The 27500-nt window shown below is 26.9% G+C and overlaps 1 protein-coding gene across 3 annotated transcripts in view; it reads left to right on the top strand.

Annotated features, from left to right (window-relative positions):
• LOC100208670 (eukaryotic elongation factor 2 kinase) overlaps nt 1-27500 on the top strand; it is a 75243-nt gene that overhangs the window by 41313 nt on the left and 6430 nt on the right. For all 3 annotated transcript variants that reach the window (XM_065802303.1, XM_065802302.1, XM_065802304.1), the window contains exons 6-13: nt 1875-2049; nt 7111-7269; nt 11921-12053; nt 13180-13348; nt 14775-14901; nt 20559-20690; nt 21062-21244; nt 25596-25711. In XM_065802303.1, the coding sequence (XP_065658375.1) occupies nt 1875-2049; nt 7111-7269; nt 11921-12053; nt 13180-13348; nt 14775-14901; nt 20559-20690; nt 21062-21244; nt 25596-25711 (1194 nt within the window). The remainder of the gene's footprint in view (nt 1-1874; nt 2050-7110; nt 7270-11920; nt 12054-13179; nt 13349-14774; nt 14902-20558; nt 20691-21061; nt 21245-25595; nt 25712-27500) is intronic.

The raw sequence follows: 27500 nt of genomic DNA, 5'->3' as shown, positions 1-27500 counted from the left end.
TATATATATATATATATATATATATTATGTTAGTGTATTTTACAAACACAGTGCTCAATGTTCTTAAATAACAGAGCAATAGATTAGTAAAAATACTTATCTAATTTTTTCTTTAACAACTTGTTTCTCCATCAGGTTTATCAGGAAATAAAAAATAAAAAATTGTTGTTAAAGAAATATATATATATATATATATATATATATATATATATATATATATATATATATATATATGTTGTTAAAGAAATATATATATATATATATGTTGTTAAAGAAATATATATATATATATATATATATATATATATATATATATATATATATATATATATATATATATATAAATATATATATATTAGACTATTTGTATATAAAAAAAATAATTTTCGAACTTTATTTGGGCTACCCTTTTGATGTGTTTTGTGGTCAGGAAAATTAGTTCAAAATTGCAAACTTAAATAATGTGTTTTAGGAACAGCTCAATTAACTTTACTTTTTAACAGGTCTTAATTATTTTGAAAAAATAAGTTTTTTTAAAAGTATGTCATGGTGAGTCTTAAAAGTAGCGAAATTATATAAAAATTTCAACAACAAAAAAAAAATTTCATACTACAATTATTATTTTAGATTTTATTGCACAAAAACTATGGTTTTTTAACTAGAATTAAAAAAAGTACATTTTTACAAGTTTTTAATAAAAACAAAAATTTTTCAATTTATTTTTTATAAGACAATTATTATTTTTGAAATTTGTATATTATTTTGCTTCTTTTGAGTACCAGGTTGACCTACTTTAAAGGAACTTTTCTTTTTAAATTTTAGGACCCATTGAAAAGTAAACTTAATTGAGCTGTTACTAAATATTGGAATAAGGCTTTGAAACTTTAATGATTTTCTTTTTTTTCATCAATTAACAACATTTAAACATCTAGCCACAAGATGAAACATCTATGTATATATATGTATGTATGTATGTATATATATAATATATATATATATATATATATATATATATATATATATATATATATATACATATATATATATATATATATTTATATATATATATACATATATATTTATATATATTTATATATATATATATATATATATATATATATGTATATGTATGTGTGTGTATATATATATATATATATATATATATATATATATATGTATATGTATGTGTGTATATATATATATATATATATATATATATATATATATATATATATATATATATATATATATATATATATATATATATATATATATATATATATATATATATATATATATATATATGTATATATATATTTTTGGCGTTGAAGATTATTAATATTTTTAATATATATGTATTTAAATATTTAAAATTTTATTTAAATCAATGAAAAAAAAATTAATAGTATTGCATACTTTGACTGACTTTTTATCTTTATTTTTTATATTAATAGTTAATTTAATAGCCAGAAATAACAATACTTTACAAGACTTAACAATTCAGTAGTTGTGCTGTGACCAAGTTTGGTTCCTAGCAACCTTAGTATTAGTAGGGTTTCACTTAGTATTAGTAAGGCACTTAACTAGTCTCACTTTTTCAGTGGTCTTTTTTGTCAAGGTTTGTGATTTAGAGATTTAGATTTTGAAGAGGGTTTTAATAACAATTAAATACAAGCCATCTCGATTGAAGCAGCCTCTTCAGGTTTAAGATATCAATACAGTTATTATATCTATTTTTACTGTTTTTATTATTGTTATTAATATTATTATTGTTAATTTAAGGAGTGATTTTTTGTTTTGTAAAAAATTTTTATTCATTTTATAATATGAAGACATAAGCACAAATATAACTTCTTTGTTTTGATTTTTACTAGGAAGAAACTTCCAACTACTGTTCATACCAATGACTGGGCATACGCTAATAATATTGTTGCAAAAATACATATGAATGAAACAATTATGTCAAAGCAATATTTTGATGATGTTAAACTACAAATGGATGCTAAACTTTGGGCAGAAGAATATAACAGAAGAGATCCTCCAAAGAAGGTAAAAAAAAAAAACAAACACAAAAGGCAAAAAATATAATTAAAAAAAGTATATAGTTAAGTTATAGAAAATAAGAAATTAAAAATTGTTTTAAAAATTTAATGATTAAATATATTTGTTATTATTTTATTACAACAAAGTCTTATTTTTCATTAAAAATATGAAGAAAATTTTTCTAAGCAAAAGGTCTCGATATTGAAATTGTTACAAACTTGATTTAAGATGGGTTATGGGAATGACAAAGTTGTTCTCTGAAAATTTAGTAGGATATTTATGAGAGATATTATTAGATAGATTTCATTAAAGTTACTGGAGATAACACATGTTTTGCTTTAAACATAAATAATAAAAATTAAAAAACAAAATATTTTCATCACTTAATGATTATCGAAGCACAGCCCATATTGATAATATACTGTTGTCTACAACTTGAGTCTGGATGTCAGAAGCATTAAACTTTGATCAGACTAAAGTCTCTGATCAGGTAGTTAACTATGGCCTAAGGTAGTTTTAAATAAGGCTGACATATTTTACTATAACATATTATTAAATGGGAAAATTTATTCACTGCAACTCCTTTAACTGTACAATATCAAAATAGTTGAAATTTTACAATAAAGCACCGCTATGTTAGGAGTGCAAACCTTCTCTTTTCTTATCAAGAGCTGTCTTGCAATATTCACATGTGAAATACGTTGTTTAGATCTTGCACTGTTTCCCAACATGTATGTCTAGACAGGCCAGACACATTTTATTGCTTGTATTTACAGAATACTTTCTACATAAATTTTTTTTAAATTTTTACACACATAGAAAAATGCATCTGCTGGATGAAAAGAACTTCTTTATGCCATCAACAATCAAATAATAATTGTTTTTTTAACTTTGATTTGTTATTTTCTTACTCAGTAATAACATTATTTGATATGGTATAAGTGCTTTTATACTTGTATGACTAATATTTGACAGACCAAAGACATTCTAAAAAGTTCATAAAGGTTTGAAAGTTTTGTATAATTCTGAAAAATTTCAGAAACTTATGGACAGTTTTGCCATTTCAAAAATTGTTCTAGAAAACTAATGAATGCAAATCAAGAAGTTTCTTAAAAACTTAAAAATTTTAAGATATCATCTTAATCACAAAGGCTGTTTTTTATTTGTTTTAGGTCTAACTTTTAGAAAAACATACTTTGTACCTTCCAACAAAAAAATCAAGCCAATCATAATTACTTTTTTTTTACTTTGTACCTTCCAACAAAAAAATCAAGCCAATCATAATTACTTTTTTTTTACTTTGTACCTTCCAACAAAAAAATCAAGCCAATCATAATTACTTTTTTTTTACTTTATACCTTCCAACAAAAAAATCAAGCCAATCATAATTACTTTTTTTTTACTTTGTACCTTCCAACAAAAAAATCAAGCCAATCATAATTACTTTTTCTACTACATTTTATTTTACAATTTTATTTTTGCAAATATTCTCTTGGATGGAGTTAAATATAACTTTACCAAAATAGTGCTTGTAGCGGACACATTTTACCGTGTTGTGGTTATGCACCACAATTCTATTTCCTGATATATACATATTTTGTACGCACCCAGGCATTGCAGAAATGGTCCCAGCCTCCACAACCATGTAAGTCAGTTTACATGAGAAAAATAAAGTTCGAGCAAAATATAAATTTTTTGGTAAAATAAATGTTGAATATGTTGTTTTTTATTTAGTTTAGTGTTGATACTTAGTGATACTTTTAGTTTAGTGTTGATACTTAAACTATTTAGTGTGATAACTTCTCACATGATGAAGTTTCATGATGGAAGGCAATTTTAAGTTGTTAAAACTATATCTTTTTTAAGTTATAAAATGAAAAAATCCAATTTAGCATGTGTAACAAAAAAAAATTTACTTGATTATTAGGTAGTGATGTAAAAATATAATTTCGAAATCGAACTGTTGTTGATTAAGTAAAGAAAATAATAAAAAGCAAAAACGTAGTACAAAAAAAAACAACACATAACGAAACAAATTTAAATGGCCCTGAGCGATTAAAAAAAAGTACTGAAAAACTATTATCTTCATTTTACAAGTATCCAATTTATTTAATCAAAGTTTTATTACCAAATTTATATTTAAACAATTTGTCGCTCTTCCACTTGTAATTATACTACAATCATCAAAATTTTCATATTTGAATTCATTTTATTCACAAAGAAGAAGCATGTACTTTTATATTAATATATAGAAGTACAATCAATTGTTTTTACAAAATGGCAATTTATTGTATAACACTATATTTATATTGTTGTTTCATTAAAACGATTGATTATTTTATAACAATTTTATATAATTATTTATTTAATTAATAACTAAGTTATTAAATGAATATAAAAATAATAATATAAAAATTAATTAAAAAAAGACGTTAGGATGAAATAAAGAAGCTTTTTTGAAACACAAGGTTGTTTTTCTGCCTTTTTATTACTAAAAAAACAAATATTTTTACTATCCCTGGAATGAAATAAATAAAAGTATATAGAAACAAAATAAAAATATAAAAATTAAAAAATCATAAAAACAATTATTTTAATTTCTCAAAAAAGCCATTTTAGTCAGGCTGTTTATTACACTCATTTACTCCTGTCAAAGCCTGCACACTATTTCTCATAAATGTTTGAAAGCTCATTTGAAATGAACACCACTTCATTGTTCATTATTAGTTTTTTTGTTAGCCTACAAGGCTCAAATTAATGCAAAGAAATCTAATCGTGAAAAATTTTTGTTTCCCTAACAGGCTTCCACGCAGAGATTTAAAGTAATTTAAATTCAAAAGTGCTTTACGTTGAATGAAATCTCCGCCTGAAAGAGCAAATGATCATGCTTCTATTCAAAAGATAAATTAGCGTGACATACTTTATGACAAAAACATTACTTTTAAGAATTGCCAAAAATAATGCTAAATTAAAGCAAAAAAATAAATAACCAAAAAAAAAAAAAAATCGCAAAAATATTTTTTTTAAGAAAAAACTAATCGCGAAGGTGTGAAAAGCAATTGCGATACACTTAATTCGAGCCCTGGCCTATATAACGCTAAATCCTGAATCTAATTGAATTATTGCACTTTTAGTATCTTCGTGATGCATCTTTCTCCACTCACAAGTTGACTCGGACTGCAATCAAAGTTAATTGTTAGGTATAGTGAATCACATCAAAGGCAATAAGACATCTGCAACATCTAACACTACATGCTCCCATATTTATTGATGCTGGATCAATTTTACTACGCTGACAACTTTGACACACAAATTCTTTAAGACGTTTTTCTCATTACCTGTAGAATTCTTTGTTGCACTGTAAGGATTGTCCAATTAATGACAAATTAATACATTCTATTTTTTTTGTTGATATTATTTGACTTTGAAATGATGTTACCATGTTTTTAACAAAGCTCTTTCTTTTCATTTTTAAACAGTTGAAAACCCAGTAGTAGCACTACATTCCTCAAGCTCTTCTGTTAAATTTCTGTTCTCCTTTTCAATTTCACTGTTATATCACATATCACATCTGAGATCATGTATTGAAAATTTTCCATACTTTTTCATCACATGTCTTGCTTAAGATATTATGTGAATTAATGTACCGATTCAACTCTCAAAAGTTTGAAACAGGCCTATTTGCCATTAAAGGGACAATCCCATAAGTCCATTTATTCTTTAAATTGATATACTGTTTGAGGTTTTACTTTGTACTCTTGACAAAAGAGTACAATTTTTTGTTGTCAGATATATGACTTTTTTTTAAAAAAGAAATTTCTAAGAAAATGATAAAACAAATTTTGCAAAAATTTGTTTTATCATATTATCCTGGAAATGTTAGGAAATTTTCAACCCTAATCTTCATATTAGGGTTGAAAATTTTTTGATTCGAATCTGGTTAATGTAAATTACAAAGAGTATAAGGTGAACCTTGAAGAACCTTGACAAACAGGATATGAAGAAGAGTGGTGTCCATCGAGGACAACTTTTATACTAGGATTGGAAAGGAACAATCCAATAATCTTATAGATGTTACCAGATACACTGTAAGATAAAAGCTTATGAAGAGATAAATAAAATAAACAAATAAAAAATAAAAATAAAATAAGCAAATAAAATAATAATAATAATAATAAAGATCACTAAAATATTTGAACCTGTAAGAAGGTTGACAAGGTAACAAGGTTGATTTTTTTGTAATTTTTCAGAATTTGAATAAAATAACATCCTACACCTGAAATAGGAATGTGACCATTAAATAATAAATTATAATAAATTATAATAAATTAAATATAAAAATATGCAAGCTTTTTTACACACCTTTAACTAAAATAAAGTGTTTGATTTTTTCACACAAGTTTTATGAATTTATTAAATTATTATATTAATTTTTAATTTTTGATCTTACTAAAACCAAAATATTGGTTTTATTATTGACAAAACAATAAATGACAACTTGTTATTTACATTATAATAATCAACAAAGCCTCTTTTTTGTAATTGTCAAATTAAGTATTTATCAACTGTTAAAAACTTTTATTTGAAAGCATCAAATCACAGTTAACCATAGCGTAACTTCAAAGAAATTTCAAGATGCCTAATTTATTATTCCCATAAAGCCTATAAATCAAAAATATTAAATATAAACAGTTTTAAAAACTTTTAAAAATTATTTTAATAAATTATAATTTTATTTAACAATTTATGTTTAGACACTCAAGTAAAAGATTCTCTCTAAATTATCTTCTCACCAGTAATTTTTGTGAAGTGATATGAGCTGATTTTGAAAACTTCTTTGTTAATAGCACGGTAGCATTAGTGATATAATCTAACTTAAATGTACTAAGATTTCATGAACAAGTCAAAAAGAAGTTACCTTCACAAGCAGTTGTTCATTTTTAAAAAATATAGATTTTTACTTAGATAAATTGAATCTTTAAATATTGATTATATAAATAATCTCTATTTTTTTTTTTTTTTTTTTGTATCTTTAAGTTGTACAAAATATTTTTATTAAATATTTAGATAGACATAATGCAACAGGCCTGTTGCAAGTTTATACATCGAGAAGGCCAGCCAATGTATCATATTGAGAATTTCATAGAAGGAAATTATGTTAAATATAACTCTAATACAGGGTTTGTACTTCATGAAGAAGATACACATGTTCGAGCAACACCACAGGTTAGAACTTAAACAACTATTTTGTATATAATAGATTATATTTTTATGTCACTATATTTAAATTCAATGTTCAAACCAGGCCCCTACGCAGGATTTTTTGTGGGAGGGTACGAAATTTGAAAAAGTAAACCATTTTTACAACATATCAAGTATATTGCTTCCAAGCTTAATAAGCACCGACACTGAATTTGTGTGAAGTCAAATAATTTCAGTCAAAACAGATTAATTGTAGACGCCAAGGATATTTTTGTGAAAATATATCTACAATTTTCTGTTCGTCGATGACTTTACCATAGTGGATATGCATTAATGCAAGTGCAGAGAGTCTTTCTTGCTTCATATTTGCTCTCGAATATGTTTGGAGTCTGCACAATGCACTAGCACTATGTTCGCATTCGCAACTGCTCCCTGGGATTGAACAATAAGTTTTTAGAAGAGTGAAAATGTTTGGGAATAACTCTTTGACGCATTCTTTTAATGCTTGCGCTGTAGTTGAAGGACATTCTTCCGGAGGTTTGTTTTGGAAACGATGCTTCCATCGAAACTACTCTTGAGGAAATAAATCAGCAAATGGTAAGTATTCTGCATAAAATTCGACAACATTTTGAAGAGATGCTCCTCCCTCTTCACAGAGAGTAGATGGTACAAGCCTCGACAGTTTAGAGGAGAAGATGGAAAGGTCAGAAAATTGACTCTCCAGCTCTGAGCTTATGTGGTTAAGGAATGGAATGGACCTGAGGAGTATTATCGACGAAATCTCGTCGATAATCCTGAGGAGTATTATCGACGAGATTTCGTCGATAATACTTCTCAGGATTAATCGCAAGAGCATTGTTGCGCATTATTTGACGTCCAACATTCCTTGGCTTTGTTGGTTTGGTGTTGACAGAAGGTACCATTCGTTCGGCTTGGGTGTAGACACACAAAATTTTTTCATCCATGTTTCTTAAAATGTCTTTATAAACAGATTTCACCTCAGCAATTTCATGGTATGCCATGATAATATCCACAGTGCAGCCTTGTAATTTCTCAGTTATTCCTTCCAAATGTGACAGGAATTGGTATATAGTCAAGAAACTTATAATAAAGTCAAAAGACGTAAGACTTGTCAGCAGTGAATTGGCATTGTTTCTGGATGTTGTATCCCATGTAACATTTGTGAAATTTTCTCCACATGCATCTTTGTTCGCATCATACGCAATATATTCCAGAGTGATAATTACGTAACAGTATGCTTGATAAAAATGTCTGTATGAGTCATGTCGTGAAGACCACCTTGTTCTACATAGGTCAGAGACCTTTTCTGGGTTTGGAAATGTCTGGTAATGCCTTCATGATGATTGATTGCAGAAGACTCTCGCGCTTTGGACTGGCAAGGAAAAACAGACAACAGTTCTTCAGTTTGGCAATGGTATTTCTTGTATTTGGAAGAGAACACGAATGGGCTATAACAAGATTAAGGCAATGTCCGCTGCAGTGGACATATACAGCCTTTGGAGACTCTTTATCTTTCTCTGAACACCTACATTATCACTGGACACATTTGCAGCTCCATCCTTGACCACAAATGTTTTTTAAATCAAGATTGACGTCTTGCAGAAATTGAATCATGGTGCAAGCAATGACTTCTCCGGTGATTCTTGGAGCATGGAGAAAAGATAAAAATTCTTCACGAATGTCTTCGTTTTGATCAACAAATCTAATGCAAGTTCCTCACGATTATGGCTAGTCACCTCGTCTGCAAGAATACTGTAGAGCGTAGCAGCTTTTATTTCTTTAACCAAGTCACTATGGATGATATATCCAAAAATTGTTATAATTATATACGAAGAGAGGTGAATTTCGCATTTCGATTACTGATACCAATATGGGAAAGATGCTGATGTAGGAATTCATCATGTTTTGCAATAATTTGGAGCGCTGCCAAAAAGTTACCCGGGTTGTATTTTATCAAATTATCAGATGCCGACAATGTTTCTTGATCACCTCTCAGAGCAATGCACTGTCTTCCGCAAAAAAGGATTGCCTCAGCTATTGTTTTTACAATGTGTCGATTCCTTTCTATGTTAACCTTTCTTTCTTCATCAAAACAAGTATCAATGTTTTCATTTGGCTTCTTGATTGAATTACAAAATGTCTCTGACAAAATCATTGCATCGCGGTGGCTTATTTTTGTTTGATGCTGTTTTGCCTTCTCGTCTAACTTCTGAAACGGGGTAAATGGTTTATTTACGAATATTCCCAAATTCTGTCTTTTGGAGATAGGAATCATTACTGAACAATGGATACAGTATGCACCATTTAAGAATGAACTGTAGACCATCCTTTTGCAATCCGTCAAGTATCTTGCCTTGAATTGACGCTGACATTTGTGAAGAAATTGTGACGGAAAAATATATTCTATAGGTGGCTTGAAGTGATTGTTCAAGAGAAAGAACTTTTGACTATCATCGAGTGTCCTCATCGCCATAGTCAATTCTTCATAATTCATTGTAGCATTCAATATTTTACCAACATCATTGGTGAAAGCTAGAGGTTCAGAATCTGATTGTTTGGTAGTACGAGATATTTTAGCGGGAGGATTTGGTGCATTTTCATTGAGAGATTGATTATGATTTTCAGTTTGTTTTTTTGTACACCATCCATCTAGAGATTGACAAGCTGCTGATATTCGTTTTCTTTCATTTTGCTCTTTGCGCCCCATAGTATATGAAGAGTGACTGAGTATGGTCAATTTCTCATAATAATAACTACATTTTTAAAAAAAAGGAATTATAAATATATCATAAACTAATAATAGCAATGTAAATATAAAAATGAAAATATATTATCAGATAAAAATTTGTGCAACACAAGTAATTTTAGAAAGAATGTGGATGTACAGGATATATATATATCATACACAATAACGTAAAAAACAATTTAAAGCAACATAAAATATTAGTTATCATTGTGTCCAACAATAACATACATAATAATAAGCAATATTTGCAATAATAAACAATGAAAATATACGGAATAAATAAAAAAAGGACATCTTACTATATTTGATGAGAAATAATTGATATGGTAATCAAAACGTATAATATTAAAAGTGTAATATATAAAGAGAACTTAAAGAAAACAAATTAATTAATCTACGATAGCACCTGGTTGTGGTAATAAGCAAACGCGAAACTAAAAGCAAAATTGTTGTCAAGAAAAATCGTACGAATGTTAATGAAGACATTGTAGTGTTCATAACGACAAGACTTAGCGATGTCAAAAGCGTATAGTACCATAGAATAGAAAAATCTAATCAATATGAAACCAAAAACGTATGCTGTATGCAGTTAAAGGTGCAATTTTTCCTAATATAATATTATATAAAATGTGGATCTTTTGAAAATAGGGGGGGTGCGTAGGCATAGGTAGTACACCCTAGGCCCCCCCCCCCCCCTGCGTATGGGTCTGCACACACATGTAAAGTAAGTTCATATAACATAATTGGCTAATTGCATTTGCATAAAAAGTATATTTATGTTTTTTAATGACTTTTTAAAATTATTTAGGTAGTATAAAATATGTAGTTGGAATATTCCTTTTATGTTCTTTCAAATGAAACAATTACTTAATAATCCCTATATTTACAAACTTTCAATTTCGAAAGCTTTAACAAAATTTCAATTTTAAAAACTTCAACCAACTGAAAATATAACTTTTAGAAAAATATGTGGATATAGAGACATACATGTATATCCCAAATAATCTAACAAATACAAATAATAATATATAGTATAAACCTATACACACCAAGATGTAAAGACCATATAATAAAATAATGTTTTAAATATAATTAATAAAAAAAGTGAAAAGATAGGTAAGACATTGCTAACAATAACAGAGTGACTTTATTACATCAAATGAATTAATAAGCCCTTGAAATACTATTAACTAACCAATTCGATAAATTAATAAAAACTTTAAGGTAGACAACTAGTTATGGTAACAAAACCGCTGTCAAAAAAAAACCAATAAGATCTTAATTGAAGAGACATACATGTATACCCAAATAATCTAATAAATATAAACAATAATATATAGTATAAACCTTTACACACCAAGATGAATAAATAATAAATAAAGAAAGTGAAAAGATAGGTAAGACATTGCTAACAATAACATAGTGACTTTATTACATCAAATGAATTAATAAGCCCTTGAAATACTATTAACTACAAACACGTTCCAGGGGAATGTATAGTTCAATAGCGATTTATAGAACTATACTCCTAAGAAAACTTCTAGAAGATTAAACTTTGGTATAGGGTCAAGCCTTAAAATGATTAAACGTCCCATAAATCTAAAACACTAAACATCACTATATAAACTATTTCTTAATATGATTGTTCAGTAAGATGTGTAAGTTATTGCTGTGTGTTACGTCAAGTCTAGTCCAATCAGAGGCCAGTTGCAAGGGTGGCTTGAATATAATTAATTTTTTTTTGTAAAATTAAAAATTTTATTTTCCATAATGTATAGTGAATGATGAAAATCTCATTTTTTTGTAGTATTGAATTTGGTTTTCATGAATTAATTATCAGTTAACATGTTTTATATTATCTTTCAAGAAACAATTTGGAATCTCTTTAAATATATTTTAATTTTGTAGGCTTTTAGCCATTTTACATTTGAACGGTCTGGTCATCAACTTATTATTGTAGATATCCAAGGAGTAGGAGATCTGTACACAGATCCTCAAATTCATACTGCAAATGGAGATGATTATGGTGATGCTAATTTAGGTATTTTTATCATTTAATTATTTTTATGATTTAAGAAATTTTGTGTTCTTTTTATTTTTAGTAATTTTAATTTTATTTGTTCTTTGTATAAGTATAGCAAGTTTTGTATTTAGAAAATAGAAAAAATACTTTGCCTAAGTAAAATATTTTATTGCCATTGGATGTGCTGTGAACCAAAGTAAAATAACATTCATCATTAATAATGCACGATTTTTCTTGCAAATTCTATTACAGGCTTTCACATCTTTGGCAAATTTTTTCTTCCTGGTCAATATTTTGCATTAGTATCTTTTTCATTTCATGGCAACTGATGCTGACTTTTTTTTTTAACAAGTAATTTATCAGTTATGTACTACATTCAAAACTACAAGCAGTAAAGCTACTGCTACAAGCAGTTTATCTTTGGGTAATTTGATTGCGATGATCAAACATGATCATTATGAGATTTTTAATTTTTTAATTCATTTTTTTGGTAATACGTCCACTTCCTTTAAATCTTATAATCACAGCCATTTTTAGGTTTGGATTATATAAAAAATGGTTTGTTTTATTTTTTTATTATTGTTTGTTGGTTTTAAAATGTTTAATTTTTTGTTGGATGTTGGATTTAATTGGAAATGTTGGATTTAATTGTAAAATGGTTTGTTTTATTTTTTTATTATTTTTTATTATTGTTGATTTTTTTTATTTTTTTAAAGTGTTTTATGTCCTAGATGAACTTCTTTGCATAAAATTGATCCGCTAAATAAAATTTGCAAATTTGTTTTCTGTTAGCTTCTAGTGTTTTTCTTGAAAATTTGAAATTTTTTTTATAAAACACAGAAGAGTGTTATATTTGTAACAAAATAGATAAATAAATATTAAACAAGAAAATTTGTGGGTTTACCTTTTTTAATCCTTCAAGCTTTTCACATATTTTTACTGAATACTTGTTACTGTTTATTTCACTAGACTACTATATGTTTCACTACACTAAATATTTCACTAGGTTACTGTCTAATTTTTTAGATAGCCTGAAAATGTCCTGTTGTTTTGCTTGTCAATTTTTTATCAGCTTTTGACAGTCTTTGTTATGTAATCCTATTTAAAATTTATCAAAGTTTATAATTTTTTTTAAATTTTGCAGGAACAAAAGGAATGGCATTGTTTTTTGGCACTCACCAGTGCACAGAATTATGTGAGAAATTAAACCTTAAAAAGTTTGATTTATCTGAAGAGGAAAAGAAAAGAATCGATAATGCTGGTTCTAAATCAAGTTCAAGTACTGAACTTAAATCTGATACATTTAGTGGGGGGTAAGTGTGTTTTTAGTGAGTGGGGGGTAATTTTGTTTTTAAATGAGGAGTTAATTTGATCAGAGGCAAGTTTACACACAACATGATTATTTTGCACATAATGTGATTATTTTTGTTAAGCAACATAAATTTACACACCATTGGTGGCCAACCGCCAGGTTTTATGTTGAATGACTAAAATGAAACTTTATTTATTCTAATGTATTTGTCTTGTAATAATAGAAAAGATTTTAAAAATAATAAAAAAAATTTAAACAAAGTGCTAAGCGTCATAAATAGGGCAAAAAGGTAAAAAAAAAAGGGTAAAATATAGGGGTGTCTTTCCCGTTTAAGCATTTTAGGTGCATCTTAAAATTTATTTTTTTTATTTAAGAAAATTTGTTCTATAAAAATAAGTTAATAAAATATTTAATATACCTCTTTTTAACTTAGACTTATAGTTCTGTGTATAAAAGATTTTAAAATAGCAAAAGATTCTTGTTTTTTTTTTCAAACTCTACAACTGAGTATAAGTTAGCATTTGCTAAATTAAAAAGCATCAGATCTGCTCAAGATTCCTATCATTCAAGTTTTCATAAGAGTTTACAGTCAGTTTGCTGAACAATATGGAAACTTTATTCTAAATTTAAACCTACACTGAATAGATTTAAACATGTTGAAGAGTTTACTCAGCATTAAGAGCATCTCTGTAGTATATTTGCTTAAATTTTTTAAATACTCTTTTCTATTTTTATAGAGTAAATACTCTTAAATAGAAAAAAAAAAATTGTAACATGCATCTAAGATGCTTAAATTAATAAGACCCCCTCAATTTTAGCCTTTTGCCTCATTTTAGACTTTTTTGAATTCAAACTTTGTTAGAATTTAAAAAAAAAATTTTTTTTATTGTTACAAGACTAAAACTCTTGAATATAAAAGCATTAAGTTTTAAGTGAATTAAACTGTAATGGTTGCTTGCAGTCTCATTTCTTAAATTTATGCAATGTGTATTTGATAGATGTAATTTTTCATTATATTTGTGTTATGTTTATTTATATATATTTGATTTTTCATTATATATGTGTTTTGTTTATTTATTTATATTTGATACACCATTAGCTACTTCTTGTTAATAATTAAAGTTAATTAATAAACTAAATAATGTTAACTTGTTTAAAATTAGCTTAAAGAAGTTTTGTTGACTATTTCAAGAATATTTTCGCATACTAGGAGAAATACCTAAGTAGATTATATTAGAGTGTTTTAGAATGCTTCCTAGTCAATCCATTTACAAGTTTTTGAACTTAATAAAAAATTTAATTAACAAAAATAAATTTAATTGATAAAAACTTAATTACAAAGGTAGGAGGAAAAAAAATATTCTTTAATTTTAGTAATTAGCCAGATATTTTTTGTATATATCTTCTTTTTTTGAATTTGTTTTTAGCTCTCGCAGAATTTCAGTCAATTTTGAAATTATTAAAAGTATAAGTTCATCAAGTTTGCAGTCAAATGAAGAATTTTCAGAACCTCCTTCACCTCGAAATGTCTTTGATGACAACAATGATGCAAATGTAAACTTAATACTTTCTTGATATAAATGTAAATTTTTTGATGTAGTAATTGCCAGTGTTAATAAAAATCGTGATTTTTTTTTCAAAAAATATCACAAATGTTAAATTTTTTAATTTAAATGAATTTCATGTAAAATCATGAAGCAAAATAAAAAAATTAAATAAAAAGTAAAATAATCTTTGTTTTAACTAAGTATAATTAATCGAATTAATATAATTATAATTATATTTATATAGTTATAGCTATATAGTTATAGTTAATAAATAATATAACAATATATAGCTAATTATATATATAGCTAAATATAGTTAATAAATATAGTTAAATATATGTTATCTAGTTTGTTGATATATAATATAATTATTAGTTATTATAATTAAATGAAGTTAAACAGTTAATAAGTAATAACGGGTGGTTACTAAAAATCCGGACTATCTTTAACTGAATTTTAAATGCTACAAACTAAATTATTTTTTTTCATGCTTATATCCATTTTAAAGCTTATTTAATTCTCTATAAGTTAATTTACTTGTTTTTAGATAATTAATAATAGTTAAGAAAATAATGATGGCCAAGCAAGAAGAGGTAAGAAAACGGATTTACGAGTTCTATTTAAAAAATAAATTGCAAGGTAAAAAGTTCACAGTTGCTCACTTCAATGCTGAAAAAATTCCAAGAAGCACTATCTATGATATAATCAAACGTGTTTAGAATGATTCTGGGTACAAAAGAGTGCAAGGAAGTGGTCGTGTGGCCAAAATCATGACCCCAAAGGGTATCAAGCGCCTGAAAACCATATTTGATCACAGTGACCAAGTTTCGATGAGGCAAGCTTGTCGAAAATATGGATGCAGTCATTCACATATCATTAAAACTCTTGCCAAGTACACTGACATCAAAAGTTATAAAAAACAGGGTATACCTCATCGACTAGAGAACCAGAATGAGCGAATCAAAACCGGCATTGATCGTGTTTATCGTGATTTTAAAGGAAAATTGGTCATCCTTGACGACAAGTCTTACTTTACTCTGTCACACTCAACAATTAATGGAAACAGCACCTACTACTCTAGCAATAGAGACAAGACTCCACCAAGTGTTAAATATTGCAAAAAGCGCAAGTTCGAGCCCAAGGTGCTTGTCTGGCTGGCCGCTTCTGACAAAGGTATTTCAAAGCCATTTTTTATCCCCAGCGGCCTTGCAGTCAATAAAGCCATCTATGAAATTAATTGTATAAAGAGAAGATTAGTGTCGTTTATCAACGCTCATCATGCCGATGGTAATTATATATTTTGGCCGGACCTGGCGTCATCGCATTATGCCAAAACCGTGACCAACTGCTATGAGACTCATAACATCAATTTTATCAAAAAAGTTGACAATCCGCCAGCCGTACCGGAGTGTCGTCCAATAGAAGACTTTTGGGCTATTTTGAAAGGCAAAGTGTATGAGAGTAACTGGCAAGCAAAAGACTTGAAGCAACTACAAACCAGAATAAAGCTTTGCCTGAAAAAAATTGACCTTAACCTTGTATTTTCACTTTTTGGGTCAACTCGTGTTAGAGTTGGCCGAGTCCGAAGAAACAGACTGGTTGAAGACAAACTTAATTAAAATAAATAAATAACTAAAAACTCTTTTTAATGATATTTTTATTTAATCTCTACCATAAAAACTATGGGAGTAATTGCCCATGAAAGTTAGTCCGGATTTTTAGTAACCACCTGTTATCAATACTATGGTCAAGTCAGGTAAACACATCTCTATAATATTATGGTTAGGTCAGGTTATCCTGCTACTGGTAACATGTAACCCAGAACAACTTGCTTCATGTCCTGCTGCCTTGTAGGATACGCTTTTTCTTTTAGACAAAGTGCAAAAACATTGTAAACATAGTTAGACCTGCACTTGCAGCTAACTTCAACCATTGTCACATCCTCATAATGTTGCTTCTCTTTCTCTTTTCTATAAATACTATAATGTTCTAAAGAGTTTGCGCCGCTTGTGCCATCTACTAAAATTCATTCTTGTGTCACTTGTCATTCAATTTAGTTTCATCCTTTTACTGTTCTTTTTAACTGTTCTTAAGTGCTCTAAAAACTCCTATTCGCCTTTTTTTCTCAAACATCTTTGCCTTCTTTTCACAAACATCTTCGGATTTTTTTCTCAAACATCTTCGGATTTTTTTCTCAAACATCTTCGGATTTTTTTCTCAAACATCTTCGGATTTTTTTCTCAAACATCTTCGGATTTTTTTCTCAAACATCGTCAGATTTTTTTCTCAAACATCTTCGGATTTTTTTCTCAAACATCTTCGGATTTTTTTCTCAAACATCGTCGGATTTTTTTCTCAAACATCTTCGGATTTTTTTCTCAAACATCTTCGGATTTTTTTCTCAAACATCGTCGGATTTTTTTCTCAAACATCTTCGGATTTTTTTCTCAAACATCTTCAGATTTTTTTTCCTCAAATATCTTTGGATTTTTTTCTCAAACATCTTCAGATTTTTTTCTCAAACATCTTCGGATTTTTTTCTTAAACATCTTTGGATTTTTTTCTCAAACATCTTCGGGTTTTGCTCTCTTCATCTTGTTTTCCGATTCATATAATTTGCAATCTTTTAAGTTTTTTGTTAATCGTTATCTTGCTTTATTAACTTCATGTTAATAAAGCAAGATTCACTTTTCTCTTCATGTAACTTCCAACTCTAATAGTGGTTGCTTGCAGCCTTGTTGGAAGTGAAGATGTTAAAAAAAATAAAAAAGAGTTAATTACAATAAGTCAATTTAAGAAATTTTAGATTTAAGGAAAGCAATATTATAAAACTAAATTTGAAAAAATTTAAAATTTGCGTCGACTTGCAGAGACAAATATTTAAAATTTTAAGTTAGTTATAGAGTGACTGACTTTTAATTATAATACAATTACCAATTGACAAAGACTCAATTTAATAAGTCCATTGCTTCCGATGCTTTTTGATTATATAATTTAAATAGAAAAACCAAGTTACTTGTCTTTTTTAATTCCTAGTTGATTTCTAATGTTTAAATGTACAAGGCCAAATACTAAAAATAATTTTTTACTCCTGTAGCAACACCAGTAAGCAAAGTAAGCAACACCAGTAACTGATTAACAATTTACAACACTTTCTGGTTTACACAATCATTATGCAAATACAAATGCAAATATTATCAACAATAACAAGATTTTTTAGTTTGAACTGTGTTATCTTGGGTCATAAACTTATGTATATGGTGCAGTATCTGCTTCAAAATTAGTAAAAAGTTAAAGAAAATTCTTTTAATCTCCAAAATTCATTCTAATTTTTGTTTCATTGTAAATTTAATTTTTACGTCTAGATTTAAAACTAAAAAGTAAGCCAAGAAATGAGCTGGGTTCATTGCTTGCTCTTTCTTTTTGCTCAACTAATTCTTAGTATCTCGGCTAAAGTGAACTCTTTTTAAAATTTTTCCATATCATCACACTGTCACTAATAGTACAATTATTCCTCATGCACCAATGCAACATCAGTTTATTTAAGAATTTTTTACTATTTTAAAGTACTTTGCCTTAAACCAAGATTTGTTTATTTAATCAAGAAATATTATTTATAATATTTGTAGTATTCTTAAAAAATTATTGCTTTGTACATTTATTCTTTAGAAATTATTAATAAAACTGACTGATGTTTTAAAAAGGTTGTAATCCGCCTTTTGCTTTAAATGCTGCAGCAGTAAAGTGGTTGTTTTTTTTTAAATATTTTTAGACTTGAACTACCTGTTTCTTAATATTTAAATTTTTATATAAGTTCAGATGAACTAAACAACAGTTTCAAATTGTTGTTACAGAAGTTTCTTAGTTTGGTTACATTTGCTACGTTATCTAAACTACACTGCAAATTTTACAACATAAACTTTACAACATATTCATTTTTTTTATTTTTTTTATAATAATAGCTAAAATATCATATATAAATTAATATTACATCAGCTACATCAACTAAAAGGGAATGATATTAGTTGTATCTACATGATAGATATCTGAATTTGCTGTTGCTACTGTTACCCAAACTGCTGGCTAATTACGAACATTACCCTCTCTGATGATAATCAAGGTTATGGACTGATTATGAAAAATACATTGATAGCTGGTTAAGATGTTGACATTATCTAATAATATTCCACCAATGTTAATTCTATAAGGTGTATATTCTCGGCAAAGGAAATCAGTTGTTTGAGATATTATTTCATTCTTGATATCTGCTCATCTGCTACTTTTTCTGATTTTGTATGAATCTAATCTATAGCATAAGCTATTTGCCTAATTTTTCCTACTGCTTGTTATATTGTCGCCTTGTTATATGAACACAAAAATAATATTTCTACAGTGTTTTAAAATATTAAAGTTCTCATTTTCTTTTTTGATATTAACATATTGATTTTTTTTATAGCATTTTTTAAAACTATACATTTTAAAATATATATATTTTTAAAACCAACACTTGTGTAATTATTTATTTGAGAAACCAAACCTTATAATTGCGCACCACAGCCTTTGCATTTAACTCTTTTACTTTTTTCCTGATATATTTGCCAGTGTTTCTTTAAACCATGTCAAATTAAACCTCGTTTTCAACCAGCAGCAAACATTTTTATTTTAAGTAGTAGATTTTTTTTTTCAAATTAAAATAAAATTTAATTTAAACTAAAAATTAATTAGTAATAAATAATAATTTTTGAATTAAAAAATTAAAAGTTAAATAAAAATTTAACTAATAATTTTGAATTAATAATTTCTAACTTTTTAAAAAAAAAAAAAATTGAAAGTATAACTATTATATGAAAAGAATGTATTATATTTATTATATATAATTTATAAAAAAAATGAAGTGAATTTAATAAATCAATAGAGTAAAGTAAGAAACAAAAAATTCACTTAGTTGCATAAAAATCTTACAAATTATCAAAATTAAACACGAACAATAATATTTTTATACTAATTTAAACATAAACTTAAATTTAAAAACAATTTTTTTTAACAGAAAAAAACATATATATATATATATATATATGTAAATTATGTTAGTGTATTTTACAAATAGAGTGCTCAATGTTCTTAAAGAACAGAGCAATAATTAATTAGTAAAAAACACTTATCTAACTTTTATCTTCGACTTGAAGTTTCACCATTGCTGGATCATCAGAGTAACTCTTCCTGATGATCCAGCAATGGTGAAACTTCAAGTCGAAGATAAAAGTTAGATAAGTGTTTTTTACTAATTATATATATATATATATATATATATATATATATATATATATATATATATATATATATATATATATATATATATATATATATATATATATATATATATATATATATATATATATATATATATATATATATTATATATATATATTAGTTTAAATAATTTAAAGAACTTAATATATGTATATACTGCATATGAATATAGTATATAATTAACTAAATAAATAATGAATTAAAACAATTAAAATCAAATAGTTGAAATTAAATCATGATTTTCCAATATAAATCTAAACAACCGTGTTCCGTGTTAGTTTAAAAATACTATTAGTAACATTTAAAATGTTTTGTTTCTTAATCAGTTTTTTTTCTTTAATCATTCCCTTATAGAACTATTTTGAGCAACATTTACACATATCTTCTTCAGCTGCTCCAATGGAAGAGCTTACTCAAGAGTTAATAAAAGATAGACTGAATGGTCTTGCTAACTTTCAAGAGCAGCAAATTTCTACACTTGGAAAGGTTTTTTGTGATTATTTTTAATATTATTTATCTAATGTGAATTTAATTAAGTTTTTAATTTATAGTTTAAGTATCATTACCATTCTCTCTCCTTACCCCCTTGAGCCTCTGATTTCTTCCTTCTGATCTTCTGTCTTCTGAACCATGCCCTCTGATGAAAATTTTTTTTATTTTGAATCTGATTCTCTGACCTTAATTCTATTCTAGTCTTAATTTATTTGATCTCAATTACAGAGTATGTTCAAAATGACACCTTTTAAAAAACAGAAAAATTGCTGGCGTAGTTAATTAAAAATGCCAGTACTAAAATATCACTAAGTACAGTATTAGAATAGCATCAAAAGCTAATAATAAAAAATTTTTTTTTCAAGGTTCACTTTGAACTAGCAACTTATAACTACATTGGGCGGTTTACTGACACAAAACCAGATTTCTCATCGGCACTATTTCATTTATACCAAGCTGCATCATGTGGTGATCTTTCTGCAAATAAAATTCTTGCATACAAGTACTTTAATTTTCACACAGATGAGTTTGAAGATCTTGTTATCCAGGTTAGCAGTTTTTACTATTGATATATTTTGAGGTTTTTAACTTTAGTGACGTTCAAATCTAAATGTGTTATAAGAGTAAAGTGTTGTAAATTATTACATTTAGACTAGTGTTGTAAATTACTATATTTAGTGTTGTTAAGAATTAACAAGAGTATTTTGAAATAATGAGAAGATTGTCCTCTTTTTTTTTTTTTTATGCTTCTTTTTTTTTTTGGTTCGCTTCCAACAAGGCTGCAAGCAATCACTATTAAGTTACTAGAAATCAAAGAATTGAGTTAAAGAGCAAGGAAATGATTGACAAAAGGCTTGAAAAGTTGTAGGTTGAGTTAGGAAAACAGAGAGTTCCTAAGGGTAAAAGTGCGGGGGAAAAAACAAGACGATAGAAAGTTCTTAGAGCACACAATGACAGATCCAGTAAAAGGATGTGACTTTGCTGAATAAAGAGTCAAACGAGAGTTTTAGTTAATGGAACTAATAGCTCATGGATATAATAGCTCCTTTGAGCAGCAAACATGATAGTGTTTGAAGAAAAGAGAAAGAGTTGCAACTTTACAACGATGTAACGAGAGGCTTAAGTTTGGCAGCTTGTTTTCAATGCGTTTTTGGACCTTGTCTAGAACAAAAAGAACATTAGAAAAACCAGCTCAAATTTGACAACATTCCATTGAGGGACGAATAAGAAATTTGTATAGATAGAGGAGGGAATCAGGAGTAAAATAATAGTGAGAACAATTAAGAGAAGCAAACTTAGCAGATGTAAACTTATCAATTAACAATCAATCATATATATGGTTTCCATGAGAGGTCAGTAGTAAATGTTAATCCAAGAAGACCTGAAGAAGAAGACTCGGTTAGAGGGTTGCCATTCATATAGGAATGTTGACAGTATTTCGATAGTTGTTTGCAGCAAATAACTGAGTTTTGTTGGAGTTAAAATTCGCAAGCCACTGCAAGCTCCAATCTGTTACTAAAGAGAGATCAGATTCAAGATTCCTGACTGTTCTAAGTGAGAGGACTTTTTTCAAGAGAGGAAAGTTAAGTCGTGAGCAAATAGAGCAAGTTTAGATGTAATTTTGTCAGATTAATTTGATCATTTATGATAAGATACAAGACCAAGGATAGAACCAGGATATTCCAGAATTTACTGAAAATATGCAGGTGATATCTTTAAATAAAGGCATTTAATATCTTTATTGAAACAACATATCAGTTTGTTTATCAGTAGTGACATGCTGGCTTCAGATGCAGGGAAGTTTGGTCTTTAAGCTTTTTATCTTAAAAAATATAAAATTCATTTTTTTTAAATTATAAAAAAACAATTTTTTATTCACTTTATATGTGCGTTCACAAATTAAATTCTATAATTATTCTTTGAAGTGTTAAAATTTGTGCGCAACTATATTACTATTTTGCATAATAAAATGCAAACATTATTTCTCAAAAATAATTGCAAAATAAGATTATTATTATCTCACATAAATCACTTTTAATGTTTGTAATAGATTTAAAAAACCGCATCAAGGGTTAAGGGATTAGAATAGTCAGATAGGAATTCACAATATTGAAGTTATTTAATTAAAAGAAATCACTGATTTTTAAATTTTAAATAAATATTGCTTATTATTATTACCTCACATAAATCACTTTTAATGTTTGTAATAGATTTAAAAAACAGCATCAAGGGTTATATTAACAGGGTGGTCACGCCTCCTAACAAATCCTAAAATATCCTAAAATATCCTAATATTTGAAAAGACTTATAAAAAGACCTAAATTCTCATAAAATATACTAGAATTTCAAAAATACTCATAAAATATCCTAATTTCTCTTAATCTCCTAGATACTTGTTCTTTGAACTGTAAGTTAATTGAACTGCAATTATAAAGTTACTTGAACTGTAAGTTAACTTTAACTTAAACTTTCAAAATTTTTATTAAATTTTTTGATTAGTATCTAAATTTTGTTAAAAAAATTTATTCCAAATTATTTCATTCGTTTTTCCAAGTTTCCCAGAAAAATCTCCTAAATAATCCTTAAAAATATCCTTAAAAGTATTCCTAAATTCTTCTGATTTTTTAACCAAAAAAAAGTGCGGCCACCCTGATTAAGGGATTAGAATGGTCAGGTAGGAATTCACAATATTGAAGTTATTTAATTAAAAGAAATCAATGATTTTTAAATTTAAAAAAAATATTGCTTGTAAAATTAAATAGTTTTTTTCAATTAAAACAATTTAGTTTAAAATTTAATTATTGCTTGTTTTGTTGACCACCAGATTAATTAATTACTATGTAAGGATGGAATTGAAATGATGCCTAAAGTTGAATTTTTATATGGTCAAAATATTTTCAAAATAATATAAAAAGATAATTAAAAAAATTACTTTTTTAAAAAGTTTTTATTATTAAATCTATCTTTGAAAAAAAGAAAAAAGTTATCTAATATTAATTATTTATTTTAAAAAAGTCATTTATATTAGATATAGTTCCCATAACAAAAGAAATTGCTGTTAGACTAATTAAAGTTTTGTTTTTTTAACTCCAAGTTAGAGTAAAAATCTATTTTATTTAATAAGATTTCAAAGCATGAAAGTTATAAAATCTATCATTATTGCATTTTAAGCAATTATGTCAATGCTTATAAAAACATTTTATAATGCCGTTTCATGCTGTTATAAAATGTAGCATTATGTTAGCGTTATATATTTATGGGTCTTCAAATCAAGCATATATGTTAAAATCCTGTATAAATGTTAAAATTCTGCATAAATGGGCCTTTTTAAAAATATCCTGGATGTTTTTTTTAGAGCCAGCATGCCACTGTTTATCAGATGCTATATAGGATCTATTTATCTACATTTAACACCTGTTTATGTTGTTGATAAGAATAATAAAGATTTTGAAACAAGTTACCTAAGAGATCTCAGATTCAAGATCAACTGCCTGTTCTAAGTGATCAATAGTGATGACTTTTAGTCAAAACAGGAGTATATAGTTGTGTCCTCAGCAAATAGATCTGCTTTATATGCAAAATTGTCAGAAAGATCATTAGTATATATAAAAAACAGCTAATTAAGCTGTTTTATATATACTAATGATCTTTCTGACTAAGGGCAGTATCTTGCGTACCTTAGGAATGGAAATGAAGTGGAATATTGATCTTTGGGGAATGAATTGGGGAATTTGGGGAATAATTGCAGTACTAAAGTACTGCAATTAAAACTACTGCAAAAAAATACTGCAAAAAAAAAACATGTTGTGAGTATTATGCTTTGCTTTCTCTTTATTCAGTGATAGGTCTTTAACTAGATAATTTAATTGTCCTTGAGTTAACAGCTTTGATACAAAAATTTCTACTTTCCAATGTGTAATCAAGATCTGCAGGTGGTTTGAGAACGCCACCAGTTGCACCTTCATTTGCTTCAACTTTGATGGAATCTACACCATCTAGAGGAATTGGAATAGCCAGTTCTTCACAATGCTTCACTGTTCTATGTGCCTAATCCATGACTGGATAAACAATATTTGTTTATCCTGCAGAAAACCCTGTGATTTTGCATTACAAAAATAACAGTCTTATGATGATCTAATCTTATGATGATCTCTTGACTCCCTTCATATCATGAATATGGCAAACAGCATGTCTTTAAAGATTTCTTTTTTTCACTAATTGCTTAATCTGTTTGAACAAGACAATTAGATGCGAAATGAAACCAATGGTTTAACTTGGTTACATAGGTGGCAATCAAAGTAAAGATTGTATATTTTCTAGATGCTGGTTGTAATAGTTTGTCATTGTAGTTTAGTTGTGACCATATATATATTGCCACATACAAAACTATACTTGTCAGGGTGATTCTTAGAATTTTGAGGCATGCTGATTGATCCAAGCAATGGATATGAAACAAAGTAACACCATCACTACACTTCACACGGTGCTAGCCACTAGCAGAATGTAGTAAGATTTTTTCAGAGATCTTGCCAAATGTACAATAACAATCTAAAATATTCAAATAAACACTTCAATCTAGGAGATGAGACAAATCCAATAAATTTTGAAAAAATTAGTTACTTATATAATATTGGTAAATCTGTATATTTACATGTTTTTATTATGAAAACATGCTCCAAAAATCTGATTGTCGTTTTGAAATTAGTGTCAAAAATTCAGTCTACTCAAAATTATCTCTGATGAAAATTCTTTGTTGACCAGTGTCATTACAGATTTAATTTTCATTTTAAGGAAAAATTTAAATTTATTTTTCATTTTTTGTTATGAGAATTTTTATTGGATAAAAATATTTAATTTATTTAGGTAGACAATGATTTAAGAATGATTTTATTTGTTTAGGAAGATCATGATCTAGGAATGAATTTCATGATTGAAGCTGCCACTCGTAATGATAAAGATTGCATGATGAAAACAGCAAAAGCATTTGATACAGGAATTATGCTGGGAAAAAATAGGTTTGACTTTTGTTTAATAGTTTGATTAGATTTAAAAGGTTTGATTAGATGATAGAAGTGTAGTACCATTCTAATTTAATGTAAAAGTGTTAGTAACTGTAGTAACCGTTTGGGGTTTGGGGTAAAGTGTGGTAAAACTGTTTGAATCCACTGAATAACAACGTAGTTTTTACAAAACCACTTTATCAAAAGATTTTAGATGCACTTAAGAATCAAATTGAAGCAAGAGCTGCAAGTATTAATTCTCTGTAAAAAAAATACTTAGAACCTTAAAAAACATTTGGGAGTAAAAGGTGTTAGTATTTGCTATTCACAACTAGTCAACATATTTAAAAAAGCAAAAAAATAAAAATAAAAAATAAATAATAATAATAAAATAATAAGCTTGTTTAAATTTAAATGTTTAAATTTGTTTATTCATTTAAACATTAAAAGAAAAAGTAGTGCTCTGATTAAATTTTTTAATCTTTTCTCTTTACTGTTCTACTAGATAGTAACTAAGTTGTTTGGAAAAGTTAATCATTAACTGTCTCAATATTTAATATTAAAGGTTTGGTAAGCTACACTTGCATTCACAGGGACAAGTTAAAGTATGTTAAAGTGCCAGTGTGTCTACAGCGAAGTAACAATTGTTAAAATTTGAATATCAAAAATAATAAAGTTAACTTCATGAACTATTAAAATAATTTGAAAAAAAGTAAGTTTAATGTTAAAAATATTTTAAACAAAACTTTCTTCATGGTTTCCTGATATCTGTGTGTTTAATGTGGTTTTTTTTTAATGTATATGCAAGGCAAATGTCATTCAAAACAAAGTTATTTTTTTTATTATTTACAGTTTCACGTGCTGTAAATATACTCTACAAAAATGAAAAATCAATGATTTATTATTTATTTACTTAACTTTAACAACGTAATTGTGGCTTTATAAAAACTTAAAATGGAAAAAGCATTACCAAGTAAGACTAAAACAAAACGTAATGCAACAAAGATATATCTTTACATTTTTTTATTATTATTGATTTATTATGGTGGTTTATAACCTTTAGAATTCTCTGAAACAATTTCTCGCAGTTTTCAGAATGATTACTGCAGTTAAAAATCCGATAATATTTAACAAAAATTGTTAAGACAATCTTTTTCCTTAACATTTTTTGTTATGAATGTGTTTAACTATGTGAAAATGTCAATACTAACAAGCTAATGCACAAATATTAGCATATCAATATTGGTGAGTATATAAGCATGTCAGTGCAGCCCAAAATATTGGCCATTTAATATTGGACGTACAATATTGGAGCAATATCGCATGCTAAAACTTGCGCAGTATTGTTTACCACTTCCTACTTGGGATATTTATTATTATTATTATTATTATTATTATTATATATATATATATATATATATATATATATATTTATATATATATATATATATATATAAATATATATAAATATATATATATATACATATATATATATATATATATATATATATATATATATATATATATATATATATATATATATATATATATATATATATATATATATATATATATAAAAATGTTAATTCACCTCCTCAAGGCCATGAAGGCCACTACAGTTGAGGAGGCTACTTTAATTGTGGTTACAATCCTCTCCTAACTCCGAAACACGAACCTTAACGAACTAGGCCTCTGCGTGGAGAATTAAGTTGAGTCTATAATCTTTTCTACTGAAAATTTAAAAAGAAATATTGCAAACAAAATGTCATAAATAACGACCTTTTTAATTTTTAGTTAAAAATTG

The sequence above is a fragment of the Hydra vulgaris genome, chromosome 08 (genome assembly GCF_038396675.1).
Source record: "Hydra vulgaris chromosome 08, alternate assembly HydraT2T_AEP".
NCBI classification, from domain to species: Eukaryota; Metazoa; Cnidaria; class Hydrozoa; order Anthoathecata; family Hydridae; genus Hydra; species Hydra vulgaris.
This window is presented reverse-complemented; position numbering and strand designations above follow the sequence as displayed.